The sequence below is a fragment of the Cladophialophora bantiana genome (assembly GCF_000835475.1).
Source record: "Cladophialophora bantiana CBS 173.52 unplaced genomic scaffold supercont1.13, whole genome shotgun sequence".
NCBI lineage: Eukaryota > Fungi > Ascomycota > Eurotiomycetes > Chaetothyriales > Herpotrichiellaceae > Cladophialophora > Cladophialophora bantiana.
In genome coordinates this window covers 912,381-926,983 of record NW_015971587.1, presented here as the reverse complement: position 1 = coordinate 926,983, position 14,603 = coordinate 912,381, and the positions used below count along the sequence as shown (strand labels likewise).

Sequence of the window (14,603 nt, the reverse complement as noted above, 5' to 3'; positions counted from 1 at the left end):
GAGCCGATAGCTCAATCAGGTTCCACTTGACACATACTTCGGCCCCAGTTTCTACATATGGGAATGCCAGAGACCGTGTTTATGAAACGACAAACTCGTCAGGAAATCTGTCAGGTGAGAGTGAGAAAGCATGAACGTACAGTTGAGAGCTGGCCACTGTTTCAGCTTGTCCATTGACCCCTTCCACAGCATTACCTGACGGGATTATCCACATTTCGGCATCTGATCGGTCCATATCAAAAGCATGGAGATTGTCCCAGAGATTGAGAGGCCATTGTAGCTCGTCCGGGCTGCCAGAGCTGGTCGGATTTGAGTCAGGCAGTGTTTCAACGGGGACATCGGACGTGTCGTAGGTGACTTGCGCACTGAGTCTGGACGCCATTGGGTTTCTTCCCTTGGGAGAGCTCGGGCACAAGACAGAAAACCGCTTGATGATCTCCCGTTCTCTTGAGCCAGGTCGATGTACGGCCGAATCTCTGCCCTCGTGAATGATGGCAAGTAGACCTAGGCACGGTGAGGACAAATCAGCCACGCAAGCGCTGGGTGAAGAGAGATTTTTTATGCAGAGTGCGACAAACTTACGGAGCAGAGCACAGCCAATCTTCCAGTACCGCGAGTAATGACTTAGCAGTAACTTGGATAATTCGTAGCTTTGGAAGTTGGGCTCACGTCGTGCTTCAAGAGCGTCCCACGGGTTGATCACACAGCAGCCCATGAACGGATGGTTCAACGGAATGTACTCGGGGGGCCAGATTAGTGCGATCCGAACCAGGCTCGAGTAAAAGTGCCGCCCCCAGATCGCGGCCTCCTGACCTGTGTTGAGGGATGTTTCCGATCTGTTCTGAGACCATCTTCTACGCTCCAAAAGGGCTTCGCACCTGTGCCTATTAGAAAAACAACAGCCAAGCGCCAAGTCACCACTCACGATAAAATCATAAAATGCGTCGATATGATCCAATTGCAGTCACCAAAGTTATGTTCGCCCATGTTCACCGATCGTAGTTGAAAGTCAGCGGGCAATGCGTGTTTGAGACATGCGAGATCCATTTCGAGTGCCGTCTGCGTTTCTGATGTATTGCGCTTTGGCTGGCGGGCGGTGTCAGCGAAGCAAGATTTGAGGTAATTGGTCACCAGGTACCAAGCCCGAGGACTTTGGTTCTCTGACCCTTCAAGGCTCTTCCAAACGGTGCCCGGACTTTGAATAAGATAGGAAGAGCCAGCGGGGAGGCCGTTGAACCAGTGCTGATCAGAGACAGGTAAAAGAACCTTTATCTCCCCTCGTTCAATCCCGTAGGGCTGGCACGAGACTGTCGAAACAAAGCAGTCGAGCTCATAAATGATCCACCAAAGCCGACGGAGTTCTTCTTTTTGAATCCAAGCATCTTGGCTTTCTTCCGTACCACAGTTGGTTTGGTCCTCTTCGTCGATCTCGTTGAGCCCAAGGTCATAAGCAAAACGGACACAAACGCTTACAAGCAACGACCCAGGTGCAGCGTGTCCAGCGCTAATGTCGTAAAACGCCAGAAGGGCACATCCTTTCACAAGTTCGAGTGACGGTTCCTCGATGACCTTGAGGATAGAATCCTTGATGGCTGCTGCTCGCTCTGCGAAAGCCTCGCCTCTTAGGACGGGGTCCGTGCTACGGAAGAAGCTTGCTTTGGAAAACCGGGCAGCGAGCGCAAATACGCAGTTGATCAAGATTGCATCGTGGTCACTAACACTCTGCCTGCCCACAATTCGGCCATAATGACTCTCGACTCGAACGTACTTTTGGTAGAAGAGAGGACGATGTAGTATAGGCAGCCAGTTTTGAATATAGTCAAAAAACAATCCAACTCTGTGATAATAAGAAACTGTATCAGGACCCGGCGAATAGATGAAACAGACTTACAACTCATAAGCTACCGCGTCTGGAATGTGCCATCCGGTTTCCTCTGAGTTCACCTCACAGGGAGCTGTCTCACTGTTGAAATGGGCACCAGGTTCTTGTGGCAATGCATTTGGGCTGGGAGCATGAAGGTTAAGCTTCCACTTGGCTGATGGGTTCCGAATAAAATCTTGTATGGTTTCCTGTGATGGACATTCCAACCCAGTTATTGAGTTTTGCTGGACTATATCTCTCGAGTCGAGGAGGGCGAGGTTCTGGGATCGGCCTTTACTGATGTCAACGATGTCACCCAGATTCCGTCTGCTCTAATGTATGGTGTGGATTCAAACCTAAAGTGCCACCCATACCTTTGTGCTGATCAGAGATATCTTCCACTGGATTACATGTGTTAGTGATTTCAATATCAGGTGCAGCAACGTTGTAAGTTCAATGTCAATGAATTATGGGAAAGGTGCCTCACCATAGTCCGCATGAACAGCACTGAAGCTTGGCGAATATCCGCTTTTTCGGGTTCTTCGTGTTCTCGCACGGCAAGTTGAGGACCTTTGCCTGATTGGAAAGGTACAAGAAGCGCCCACCCTTTCGCAAAGGCCGCAGATAGGGCGTCGCATATCGCCTTTAGAGTGAATCCAAGGTCATTGGTGAAGGTCGCATATGGAGCACTGCTCAGACTAACACTTGATCTTTTTCCTGATATTGAAAGGAGTTAGCATGTTCCATCCTGTCCTTGGGTGCGAAAGTTTCGATATTGTAGACCAGTCACTCACCTGTTACATCCCTTACATGCTCGGTTCACAGTTGGAAAATGGGGAATTGAGCCGTTCGCAAAGGTCAGCCATGTTTGAGCCATGTTTGAGCCTTGTTCTATGGCGTCTCTCTGCTTCGCAGTGACCCGACACCGACACATGAAAAGATTTCGACGTTGGACGGCAGTGTGCTTGACATTGCGAAGGCCGTGGTGGAGGTTATCACGCTTGGCCCCCCCGCTTTTTAGCATGCCAATTCGTGGGAGAGCGCCAAGGGCTGGGGTTGGGTGGCCACCAAATGTTTTTGTAACTGAGAATCAGGCGGGACGCTGGTCGCCTTAATCGCCGATTGGCCATTGCTCCATTTTCCCGTACCCACTGCCCTCCCAGTACGTCAGACGAGGCTGAGGTGGGCCCATGATCTCCCCACGGTTGCGACAAACCCCTCCTAAGCATTTATTTGTCGAACTTGCCGCGCTCAGCTCGTCAAGTTAAAGACAGGACTTTGCACCCAGCTGCATCGCCGACATGGGCTTCTTCATTGCTAGCTCCATTCTCGTCACGTTTCTTGGTCTGCTCCTCTACGCCATCGTGTTCATTGGCCACCGGGGGCGTACTTACCCTCCAGGCAAGTTCTCTCCCGGCAATCATCGTGCCAGCTCCATCCTGATAACACTCTCACAGGTCCTCCAACGCTCCCCTTCATTGGAAACATTCACCAAATTCCTACAAAAGGAGCGCATTTCAAGTATGCATTTCCAACCTTCTCGGAGACCCCAATCTCACAAACTCTCGTAGATTCACAGAATGGGCTCGCCAATATGGTGGTATATTTTCGTTGAAGGTTGGAACAGGAACCATAATAGTTCTGACGGACCGCCGTCTCGTCCGTGAGCTTCTGGACAAGAAAAGTGCCGTCTACAGTGACCGCCCGACCTCGTACATTATACAGAAGCTCGTCACAAAGGGAGATTACTTGCTCACCATGCCTTATGATTCGGAATGGCGAAAAATGCGGAAACTAATCCATCAGGAGTTTATGGAATCAATGTGTGAGAAAGAGCACATCGTGCTTCAAAACGCAGAGGCTGTGCAGATGATGCGCGACTTTGTGACCGAACCTGAGAACTATTTGCTCCATCCGAAGAGATTCAGCAACAGCGTCATCATGAGTATTCGTAAGTCAAAATACATTCAGAGTTGGAAAACCACTCTAACATAACCGCTGGCAAATATAGTCTACGGTCTACGGACGCCAACTGTTCGTACGCCTCACATGCACAGGCTCTATGATGCAATGGAGCACTTCTCGCACGTCATGGAAACAGGAGCGATGCCTCCGATTGATGTCTATCCGTTCTTGAAGTTTGTTCCCCAGCGACTTCTTGGGAACTGGGTTTCACGAGCTAATGAGACCCACCAAAAGATGCACCAACTGTACAGTGATTTGCTCGACGTGGTGAAGCAGAGAAGACAGAAGCAAGGGAGCAGAAGCTCCCTAATGGATCGCGTGCTTGATAAGGAAGAGAAACTTAATCTCACCAATCATCAAATCTTGCTTTTGGGCGGTGTTGCGCTGGACGGTGGATCCGATACATCAGCCACTGCTCTCCTCAACTTTATCAAAGCTATGACGTGTTATCCTGATGTTCAGAAAGAGGCACGGAAAGAGATCGACGGATTGATGGATGGTAGTCGCTCTCCCCTTTGGTCCGACTACAAAAGCCTACCCTATGTCAGTGCAGTCGTCAAGGAGACCATGAGATGGCGGCCAGTTGGTGGACTCATACCTCATGCGACATCACACGGTCAGTTCCTCAACCCCTTAATCATTGCTTCTCATTCTCACAGAACTATCCCTAACCACCTCTACCGATGCGCATAGACGACTGGGTCGATGGTAAATTTGTGCCCAAAGGCAGTATTGTCCTTCTGAACGCATGGGGCTTACACCAGGACGAAGCGAAGTTTCCTGAACCAGACAAGTTTAATCCCGCAAGATATACCGGACGTACACTCCTTGCTCCAGAATACGCTGCATCGCCCGATTACAACTCCCGTGATCACTACATATATGGTGAGTGCCTCTATTCTCTCTATTTAGGCTGGACTTCCTGCCTATTTCCGTCGGAACTTTTATTGATACACTTAAGGCGCTGGCCGGAGACTCTGTCCAGGCATCCATCTTGCCGAGCGCAATCTCTTCCTTGGCATGGCGAAGCTGTTGTGGGCTTTCTCATTTGAGAAGCAGATTGACGAAGCCGGTCGAGTCATGGAGCCAGACACCAATTACGCCACGGGATGGAGTGAAGGTTTGATCACTTGCACCAAGGACTTTCCTTGCAAAGTAGTTCCTCGGTCCGCTGAGAGGGTCCAAACCATCATGAGAGAGTTTGCTCAGGCAGAAGCTGAAGTTTTCTCGAAGTACGACTAAATCAATCATATCTGCTGAGTCCGAGAGGCACTAAGCCTGGGACAGTCTGTTTTCCTCAATCTACGTATTTCAAACCCTGCACAACCTCCATTGTTTTTTTTTTGTTTTTTGTTTTTTTAGAACGATTTTGACCACGAACATATGATTGCGAGTGAGGCTCACTCTGTTTTCCACACAAAATGAACGTCAGCCAGGTAATAAGGTGGAAATATAGTCCGGCGTGCAACGCACTAGGCCTCCGACCATGTCAGTGAGGTATGTAGGCGCAAAAGCATCTAGTCTAGCTTTGCCAAAAGAAGAAAATTGCCGATTTTATTGTCTCCACCAATCCTTCAGCTGGCCAGTCCCCTCGTTGGCTGCTTGCAGGGGCAACAGGCCGTTGAATTGTTAAATATCGAGACTGCATTCCACGTACCTGCAATGGTTATACTAACTTGCCGCGGTTCTTTGAATTGTGACCGTTCATACTGAAAGCTGCAAGTGAACACCATGGCCTCTGTGAAGACCCTGCCTCTAATCATCGACAACAAAGCTGTCTCGCCAGCAGGCCCTGCGGTAGTGACCAACACCTCCAGCTATCTCAAGACCGACTATGTCAGATACGTCAGTGCAACTCCAGAAGACGCCGTGGCCGCGGTAGAATCTGCGCAGACCGCCTTCCGCTCGTGGTCGCAAAGCCTTCCGCGCATGCGCCGGACTATCTTGGAAAAGACGGCGACATTGATTCGTGAAAACGAGGCCGAATTGATAAAGTTGCAAGTCGAGGAGACTAACTGCCCTGAGCCCTGGGCCGCTTTCAATATCAATATCGCAGCTTTTCATTTAGAGGAGATGCCCTTGCTGTGTACACTGTGGACAATGACGAGGAAGCAATCGAACTGGCCAACAGCACCAAGTACGGTCTCAGCGCTGGAGTCTACAGTAGAGACATTGCGCGGGCCATGAAAGTCGCGAGCCGTATAGAGGTCGGGCAGACGCACGTCAATTTCCCCATGGGCACGGGGTGGGACGAGGCGACTCTGTCGGTGGGATTGACGAAGGCCAGCGGGTGGGCGAAACAGAACGGATCGTACGGGTTAGACGAGTTCTTGGAGCTGAGAACCATAACCGTGACGGATCCCGTCGAATTTGCTGCCGGCATGGCCCAAATGGCACAGTAGTCGATTCCAAGAAACCTGGTTGATTCGGCAACCACAATAGCATGAATTCAAGATACAAATCGAGTGCATTCATGCTTCCATCCCGTGCTGAGTCGGCTCCATTAGCCGGAATTTGACTACTGCTCCCCAGACATCCGTGCCCAGTTGTCTTCAAGGATCTACGGTGACACTGACTCTCCGCGCAACCACGGTAAATCGATGGCCTAAAGACGATCCCGAGTTGCCACAAAATCTCTGCCTGATGCATAATGATCCCGAAGAAAACATTCAAAAGTCTACACTCCGCCAGTATATAATATTCCATTGTAGAAGGCGTCCGGAAGCCGTTGCCGGTTAGGGGCGTATTTAATATCCGCTGTGGAGATCAGTCGAGTTATTCTCACCATTCACCAAAGTACGTTTTGAAACAGGAATGAAAGCTCTCAGGTTTTACGGAGCGCGAGACCTTCGTCTCGACGATATCGATGAGCCTATCTATGGAAATGGTCAGGTTAAGGCCCTACTGCTTCTCTGCGCCTTAGTCTTATGCTTATCTCAGCTGACCATCTCGAAACTCAAACCCGGGTTCTCGGGCATTTGCAGGACAGGTTCGTGCATGTGAATGTCCGTCTGCTGAGGTCATTGGGCAATACGGGAGAGACAGCACTGACAGCCCCTTGCCTTGTAGACCTTCACGAATATGAGGCCAGGCCAATTACACCCCCCCCTAATGAGCCACATCCTTTGACGGGAGACAAGTTACCGGTGACGCTAGGTCACGAGTTCAGCGCAACGGTTGTCGAATGTGGCTTGGATATAGACGACCTCCAAGCTGGCGACAGAGCAGCAGTATATCCACTGCTGTCTGACTCTACTTGCAGGGCATGTCAGCGCGGTCGACCGAATTGCTGTGTGAAGTTGGCATCGATCGGTTTCTCTGGTGCAGGTCAATCGGGACAAGATCCTGAGCAGCCGACACTGACAAAATCGAATGCCAGCTTCAACGACGGGAGGCCTCGCCCAAAGTGTTGTTGTTCCTCGAAACAACGTATTCGAATTGCCCTCGAAAATCAGTCTAGAAGAGGGTGGTAAGTACAACTCCTGATACTGCAAATGATCCAGCCCAGCGGGCACTAAATAAATGTCCCGCCGTTTAGCATTTGTTGAACCACTAGATGTGGCGTGGCACGCGATCACGAATCGCACCTTGCAAAAGGGCGACGACACGCTCGTGATAGGAGCTGGACCTGTCGGACTTGCCGTCATTCAAGTCCTGAAGGCTTGGGGCGCTGGCGGGATCGTAGTGTCAGAGATCTTGTTGACAGGGTCGCGAGAGCATCACTGGAGCAAACCACCTGAGACGCTAGGCGCTTCACCAACTGCGCAATTTGCCTCAACCTCGTTGTTCCTGCAGACCTGTGATAGGATGGCGACGGAATAGGAGGTTTCAGGAATGCTCTTATAGTTATGGGCCAATGTATATATAAACAGGCAGAGTCTCTCTGAATAGCCAGGGGGACAGAACACAATCAACCAGACAGTTCCACAACTCAACCTTCGTTCATCAGATCTCCGCACGAAGACAGGAACTCGCCAGGCACATCGGTGCTATACACGTCCTCGACCCCAGTACACCCGATGCGACCGCAAAATGTAAAGAAATCTGCCGAGGAGAGGGCCCTGCCATATTTGTCGACGCGGCCGGAGTGCAAGCAGGGTTGGATTTGGCTCTGGCTGCATCTCGTGCGGGGCCCTCCCTTGTCAATGTTGCGACGTGGACGGAGCAGCCACGCATCAATACGCTGGCGCTTCGGCTAGGAGAGAAGAGATATGTCGGAACGATGGTGCACTTGAAGGATCACTCTGCAGAAGTCATTGAGGCCATAGGTTTGAGTAAGTGCCCGTCGGGTTTCATCCGCTACCACAGGCACCAGTAACGATTCCTACTCAGGAGCCCTTCAACCGAAGGCGATGATCTCATCCGTGATCAAATTGGACGAGGCAGTCGAGGAGGGTTTGGCCGGCTGATCGCGGACAAGAATGGTCTCGTGAAAATCTTGGTCAAGGTACAAGAGGCTTGAGCAAAGGGATCTGAAGGAAGGTTGAGGCAGGATCGGAACTGCCCAGTGAGGGATGAAGGGGCATGAAGGGGCATACATCGACTCGTGCTGAGTGCAAAATCCGAGGCCAGAGACAATGTCCAAGTGCATTCAAAACCAGTTCGAATGACTTCAGATTGATCGCGGTGTGACGCTGAGCTTGCCGTCCCCGAATCTATAGAGAGTCGAGACCGGGGAAGGGGGGCTTTCGGGGGCCCCCGTAGGGGGGGGGGGGGGGGGGGGGGGGGGGGGGGGGGGGGGGGGGGGGGGGGGGGGGGCACTAGTATGCGGGGACGGCAATATTCCCAAAGTTGCCTAGCGTTTATCCCTCCTCTGCCTACTTGTAGGATTTCTCGGTCTCCATCTCACACTCCGACGGTGCCATTTGCGGCCGTAAAGTCCGGCGGTTGGGGTTACACGAGACGGGCAAATCATGTGGATGCAGTGAGCTGACCTGCCATATCAGAGTGCTTCGTTGGCGAAGATGTGTTTCAGGAGCATGTCAATCTCTGATCCTGTGTGTCGAATCCTTGGTGTGGGTGTTTTGATGAGAGGAGGAGAAACGCAACGTCATGAGCAAGAGCCAGAATAGACACGCCTCATCGCTGTCGTTCCACCATCCTACCGAGAGGTATCTTCATATTTTCTTGCCATCGACAGATCATTGAAGTTTGATCACACCTCTGACAGGAAGCACGTCGTGGAGAGGTTCTAACGTCTCCCTAGAGCTTCCTTCTTCGATCAAGGTCAGATGGCAATGTTCGTACATATATCTTGATGTGCGAACGTTCAGCATATTCTGGTGACAGCCTGAAATTGATTCGACCGCTGCGACAAAGAACATAAACTCGGAAGAAAGCTGCAGGAGCTACACGAGTGAAGTGGTGACACGATTACTGGTTTTGGGCGGCACTCGCTGCGCATGAACGAAGACGATTCGCTGTATTGGCAAATGCTAAAAGGTAGATGGCTGGCCACAGATCGTGGTTGAAACCCCCTGACAATGCTATCAAAACAATGCCGTCGCAACCCCTCGGGCTTCAGGGAAGGCTAATAATCATAGAACACCAGCGTCCTCACCTCGATGCTCTCTCTGGGCGGATCATCCTCATGCGCAGGATCGACGAACGCTGTGTGTGGAATCCTCCTTGCGCGTCCGTCGTTGATGGAATCGAAGCACTTGATGAGCAGCGGCTCATCGGACCGTTGCCCGTACTTGAAGTACCACTGGTGGTTCGGGTTAGGTTTGACCGCGTACGTCTCGCCCTCGCGGTCCGGGTAGATCAGCTTGGCCGGGACGAGGTCACTATCGGGCACGGAATGGGCGTCGGCGAGGGCGAGGGGGTCTCTGAGAATCGTCTTTATCGGTCGCCAGACCTGCGGATCGGGAAAGGGTGAGTCAATCAATCGCGTTCGACTGGGGGAAAGGAAGAGGGAGATGTGGTCACTAGAGGGACTCACATTGATAATCTGGTAGCGCTTCTTCAGGAGCTCGTCGGCTTCATCGGGGAGGTGGTACTTGACACGGTTCTCCGAGGCACCATAAGACTGGTCGATGTGGACGCGGCGTGCAGGGCCACGAAGTTGGCCCGCGATGTCACGCACATCTGAGGTTGCGCGGCGAATTGTGTGGTCGAATATGAAAATGCGAGATGCTCCAGTGCTGTGGAAGATATATCAAATACATTAGTGCACGCTTTCTTTGCTGGTCGGATGGCGAACTGGGGTGAGTTCTTACGTATCCTTCAGAAGCTGCTCAACTTCGGGGTAGTATTCCGCCTTGATCTTCTCGTCGTCGAGGAAATCCTTCTCCTTGCTCTCATGGTTCACGTACTGGAAACCATGACTGTCGACGGTGTATTTATCCTCGTCTCCGGAAATGTCATGGATGATGACGTTCTGAGCGACGTGAGGGCGTTGATAAGTGGCGGGCCTTCTGATGGCTCTGGTCTCAGATTCAAGATTCCATCTATATTCGACCAACGCGAGGAACTCACCCGACGTAAGATGGAGCCGGTGGGGTTCCGTCACCGGGATCCTTGTAGTAGTATAACTCCGCCGCAACATCGTGCTTCGGAGACTTATTCTTTGAAGCAAGAGGTTCGACGACCTGTCCGAGGACGGTACCTGGCGCAAGTTGAACCGCAGCCGTAGCCATAACTAGTGATGCATCAAGACGCTCACGTTGTCAACCAAAAAGAGGACGCTCGGGAAATCATTTGGATTTCCAGGCTCTCAGCGAATCTCCAAGATACAAGACGCGATATATCCCCCCGTGCCCCTCGGCAATGCCTCCTCAGCTCAATGCATCGATTTGTAATCCGATCATCTTTCGAGCACGCAATACATGCAAAATAGCACGTTGTCAATGCCTCGCATTTCGTCTCTGACATAGCTGCCACTTATACGCGCAGGGTGTTGGCTACGTCGGAATGGATAGCGGCGATGTACTTCCCAGTAATGATACGTATATTGCTCACATTGCCAAACTGGGGCAAAAGCGGGTATGGCTTTGCGATAGCAGGCGTCCAACACCCTATCGATGTGAACGTACTGGGTGGCCTGCCTGCACAGTTAAGCCCGTTTAATTCGAGAAAAAGGAATAGACATTGGAGATATCGGATTGATGGTGGGGCAAGGAACCGAGGATCAAACCAAATTGATATCTTCAAAGTTCCAAGCGATGGAGTAAACCATCATTGAATGTGGATGTGAACTTCAACATAGCCACTCTTGTCTCTCGCGGATCTAGCACCTTGACTGCCCCATTTCAGTGACTGACCACACTCACTATGATAGTTACAAGCACCCCCTTGTACTGAAGAACGATTAGAAGTGTAGAGGCATATCTTCCCTACACCCATTCATCGAGAGTAGCCCTACCTAGGCTAATTAGAGGCCTGTGCCTAGAAATGCTCGTTGAAAGGTCTCAAATCAATTTCCTGCGTGAAAGCCGATTTGTGTTGCGTATGCAGATTCCAGTAGCTTTCAGCAATCTTGCAAACAAATTAACATGCGGCTCGCTAAGCGGATGACAAGGGTCACTTACAGCATAGGGGCTTAATTTGCCGTCTGGAGTCGCATCATTGCGAGCAGCATGCTCCGCATCAGGGACGTCAATGCCGCCGTCGATGATGGCATGGGCGACATGAACACCTGCAGGACCAAACTCTCTGGCAAGAGATTGTGTCAAGATACGCGCCGCAGATTTCCCTGCCGCGATAACAGACCATAGTTTGGAGCCTCGGATCGACGCAGTCGCTCCAGTGACTATCAACGTCGGCGGTAGATGAGAGCTATCCACAGATTTGAGAAGTTGCGGCAACACGCTTTGGGCAAAATTGAACAGACCACGGCTAGAACACGACGCTCCATTAGCATCACAGACAGTTCGAGTGAAGGGGGCCGCGATAAGGGGAGACATACACATTGCCGTTTAAGCTGATGTCCAAATCCTCGAGTTTCAGTTCTAGGAAGGGTTTGCGGCTTGGCCGCGAGTTAGGTCGGACGTTGTAGATCGCAGCGACAAGTTGCAAATTCTCAAACCCCTTTTCCTTCTTTATGGATGTGAATGCCGAAGCTAGGGAAGCCTCGTCTGTCGCGTCGGCGGATATCCCGATCGCCTTGCCTCCGGCATCATTGATCTGGGCGACGACATCATTATAGCTTTCTGACCGACGAGCAAGCAAGACAACGGGGTAGAATTCCGAGAATCGGAGGGCGACTGATCTCCCAGTCCCCGGGCCAACGCCAGCTACAACAGCGAAGAATTTGTTGGATACCATCTTGTGGCTGCACGTTTGCTACGATTTTTTGGTCTCTTTCTTGTTGAAACAAAAGGAACCGAACGGTGGTAACCCAATCTAAAAATGCTGAATGAAAGTGTTAGATCGGAGCAAGCGCATATTTGGATTTGGCTTCGGATTTGAAATCCACTCCGATGATTTCTCAACATGAATTGCGTGACGAGGGATGCGGATCGTGCAAGGCGAAGGGTGATCGGGGTCATCAACGACACCGGATGATTGTTGCTCCATTGCGGGCGTCCGCTTTATGATTAGTGCGCAAGCTGTTAGGGAGAGAACACAACGGATCTTGCTTTTCTAGTCTATCCGGTCGGGCCACCAGTGTCGATCCGTGATCCCAGATTTGATGCGGTCGCCTGTGGCGGCGTACAGATGTAGATGCAGATGCAGCAACTGTGAGCACAGTCTGGCAAACTGGGGCTGTATTCTGTACTTTACCTTTTGGTGTTGCATTGTGCGGTGCTGCATGTGTGTTGCATGTGCTGGATCACAGACCACAACCTCACCGGTTAGTCATTTTAGCGGATAAAAGAGTTGTTGCTCATCGCATTCTGGGTGGCACCCTTTCCAGAATGAATGCCATCCATCGGTGGCAGTTGCCGAATGAAATGCAACATTTCTTGTGGTAGCGACGTGGCCTCCCCGGCGCGCACCTGTCGACCGTACCAGCGAGACGATTTGGAATCCATGGTCTCTCAATGCTCGTGAGCCTCTCCAACCTAGAGTCCCACATACGCCCATCAGCCATGAGCCTGAACCTGGGACTATCTCTGGCGTCAATTCCATAACAAGACGAAATATGAACCCAATTCTAGTCGGTGAAACATCATCTGAAACTTCGACCCTCCTTCATATAAATTCTTGACCCAGAAGTTGCTGGTCTTCTCGTAAGCCCAGTGGTGTGTGATTGAATACCACAGATTGAATACCACATCATTCGGGGGCGGAGTGAATCGTAGTAAAAGCAAATGTTTGTGAGCTGGGATCAGAGCTGAGAACCCGCCAAGAGATACTGATGATGCTGCAAGTTCGTCAGAGGACGATTCGCTGGAGAACAGTAGGCGTCACCTTTGCGGCAGTCGGTTCGTTGATGTTCATAGGTACATCCTACCAGGAGAAACAACTAGATACGGCGCAGAAAACGTATGCCAGAGTGGAGATCTCATTTTTTCGAGATGGTCAAGTGCAGCGCCTGAAAATGCACAGCCGTTGTGGCAACTTAATGCACTTCAGCAGTTTACCGAGCCTTGCACTTTTCGTCGATTCGTATTCGGCCCGAAGAGTTGTATGAATCCTCCTTCTTGAACATGGCGGGAATGGTTCGGCTATCACGTCCTGTCTGTTCTTCGACAACGCAAGGGGGTCCCTCTGCCAGAGACATGGCAACGAAGAAGCCGGCTTCCGGCGAAGAAGGATTATTTGACGGTCCAACTGACTCAAAGAGCCCTATCTGAGAGCATTTGTAGACTCGATTTTCTGTCAGGAATCACCCCCTTGCCGGAAGATAAATGGCTTGTTCCGGAGCAAAGCGGCGAAATAAGGGCGGACATCTTCGCAGAAGCATTGTTGTCAGATTGAAGGTCCTCGTTTGAGCAGGTCGAGGTGCATCATCGACGAATACTGGGAGGAGAGAGTGAGCAGAAGGCCTTCGATGATCGGATCGTATTTTGTAAGAACAGTGGAGACTTTGATGAAATCAATCCCCTCCAGACCGTAAGGTCATTTGGGATGCCCCAGCCCGAACGAGAACGAAGTGCTTGTGACCTCATGTTGTGTGCGCGTCGCCCTTTGAAACGTACTCTGTATATTACATTCAAGTCACCTGCACATTGGTCAGGTCCTTTCCGTAGCAGTCGCCGCAGTCTGGAGTGGAGCTGACAATGGATAACTTGAAACGGTACTCCATGCTGATCTGCCAATCACAAGAGGCGGTGAATATCCTTTCCAGCTGCTAACATGATGAAAATGACTTGCTTTAATGAAGCTCAGAGGGCGATTTTAGCCACCGTGAGCGAGACTTCCAAATCTCACTCATCACTTCTCACAGTTGGATCAATCCGGCGTCGGTAGCATCACAAAATGTCACTAAAGAGAAAATGGCTTAGATCTGGAGAATATGGCTGATTCTCGCCTCAAATCAGGAAAGGGTTCCCGTGAAACCTTGGAAGAGTCGCGATATCAGCGCACTTGGTCCGTAGCAACAGTGTTAGGGCTGGAAGATCTGAACTCGAGATGGCTGCAGGAGTAATAGTTTAGAACCATCTGGCATCGGGTTGAACGCTTGTGACCAGAACAGTTCCTGCTTTAGGGACGAATTTGACTTCGTGAAAACTGGATTTCTCTGGTAGTACTGGGTACTCATAATAAAGACTCAGAGCCTAGCCCGTACACCTTGGGGTTGGATCCAAGCGAGAAAAAAAAAGGTCCTACTTAGGTAGAAAGTTAGCGTGCTCGTTGCTTCCGCAGATGGAACGCCATGCCATCCAACAGC

General features: G+C 51.0%; 5 protein-coding genes across 5 annotated transcripts; 2 read left to right on the top strand and 3 right to left on the bottom strand.

Annotated features, from left to right (window-relative positions):
* Positions 1–79: 79 nt before the first annotated feature.
* Z519_08696 (uncharacterized protein) lies at positions 80–2,738 on the bottom strand (the record flags this gene model as incomplete). Its single annotated transcript, XM_016766424.1, has 7 exons — positions 80–504; positions 583–878; positions 926–1,837; positions 1,892–2,193; positions 2,236–2,262; positions 2,349–2,559; positions 2,656–2,738. The coding sequence occupies 7 exons, from the start codon at positions 2,736–2,738 to the stop codon at positions 80–82; spliced, it is 2,256 nt and encodes a 751-aa protein (XP_016617582.1).
* Positions 2,739–3,162: 424 nt separating this feature from the next.
* Positions 3,163–5,068, top strand: Z519_08695 (uncharacterized protein; the record flags this gene model as incomplete). The annotated part of the gene is made up of 6 exons (XM_016766423.1): positions 3,163–3,247; positions 3,319–3,382; positions 3,433–3,812; positions 3,873–4,442; positions 4,520–4,711; positions 4,788–5,068. The coding sequence occupies 6 exons, from the start codon at positions 3,163–3,165 to the stop codon at positions 5,066–5,068; spliced, it is 1,572 nt and encodes a 523-aa protein (XP_016617581.1).
* A 489-nt stretch (positions 5,069–5,557) lies between these two features.
* Z519_08694 (uncharacterized protein) lies at positions 5,558–6,228 on the top strand (the record flags this gene model as incomplete). Its single annotated transcript, XM_016766422.1, has 2 exons — positions 5,558–5,820; positions 5,883–6,228. The coding sequence occupies 2 exons, from the start codon at positions 5,558–5,560 to the stop codon at positions 6,226–6,228; spliced, it is 609 nt and encodes a 202-aa protein (XP_016617580.1).
* Positions 6,229–9,356: 3,128 nt separating this feature from the next.
* On the bottom strand, positions 9,357–10,464 carry Z519_08693 (uncharacterized protein; the record flags this gene model as incomplete). The annotated part of the gene is made up of 4 exons (XM_016766421.1): positions 9,357–9,683; positions 9,768–9,969; positions 10,045–10,242; positions 10,304–10,464. 4 exons carry the CDS (start codon positions 10,462–10,464, stop codon positions 9,357–9,359), a joined length of 888 nt encoding a protein of 295 aa, XP_016617579.1.
* Positions 10,465–11,212: 748 nt separating this feature from the next.
* On the bottom strand, positions 11,213–12,091 carry Z519_08692 (uncharacterized protein; the record flags this gene model as incomplete). Its single annotated transcript, XM_016766420.1, has 3 exons — positions 11,213–11,302; positions 11,356–11,662; positions 11,733–12,091. 3 exons carry the CDS (start codon positions 12,089–12,091, stop codon positions 11,213–11,215), a joined length of 756 nt encoding a protein of 251 aa, XP_016617578.1.
* Positions 12,092–14,603: the final 2,512 nt, after the last annotated feature.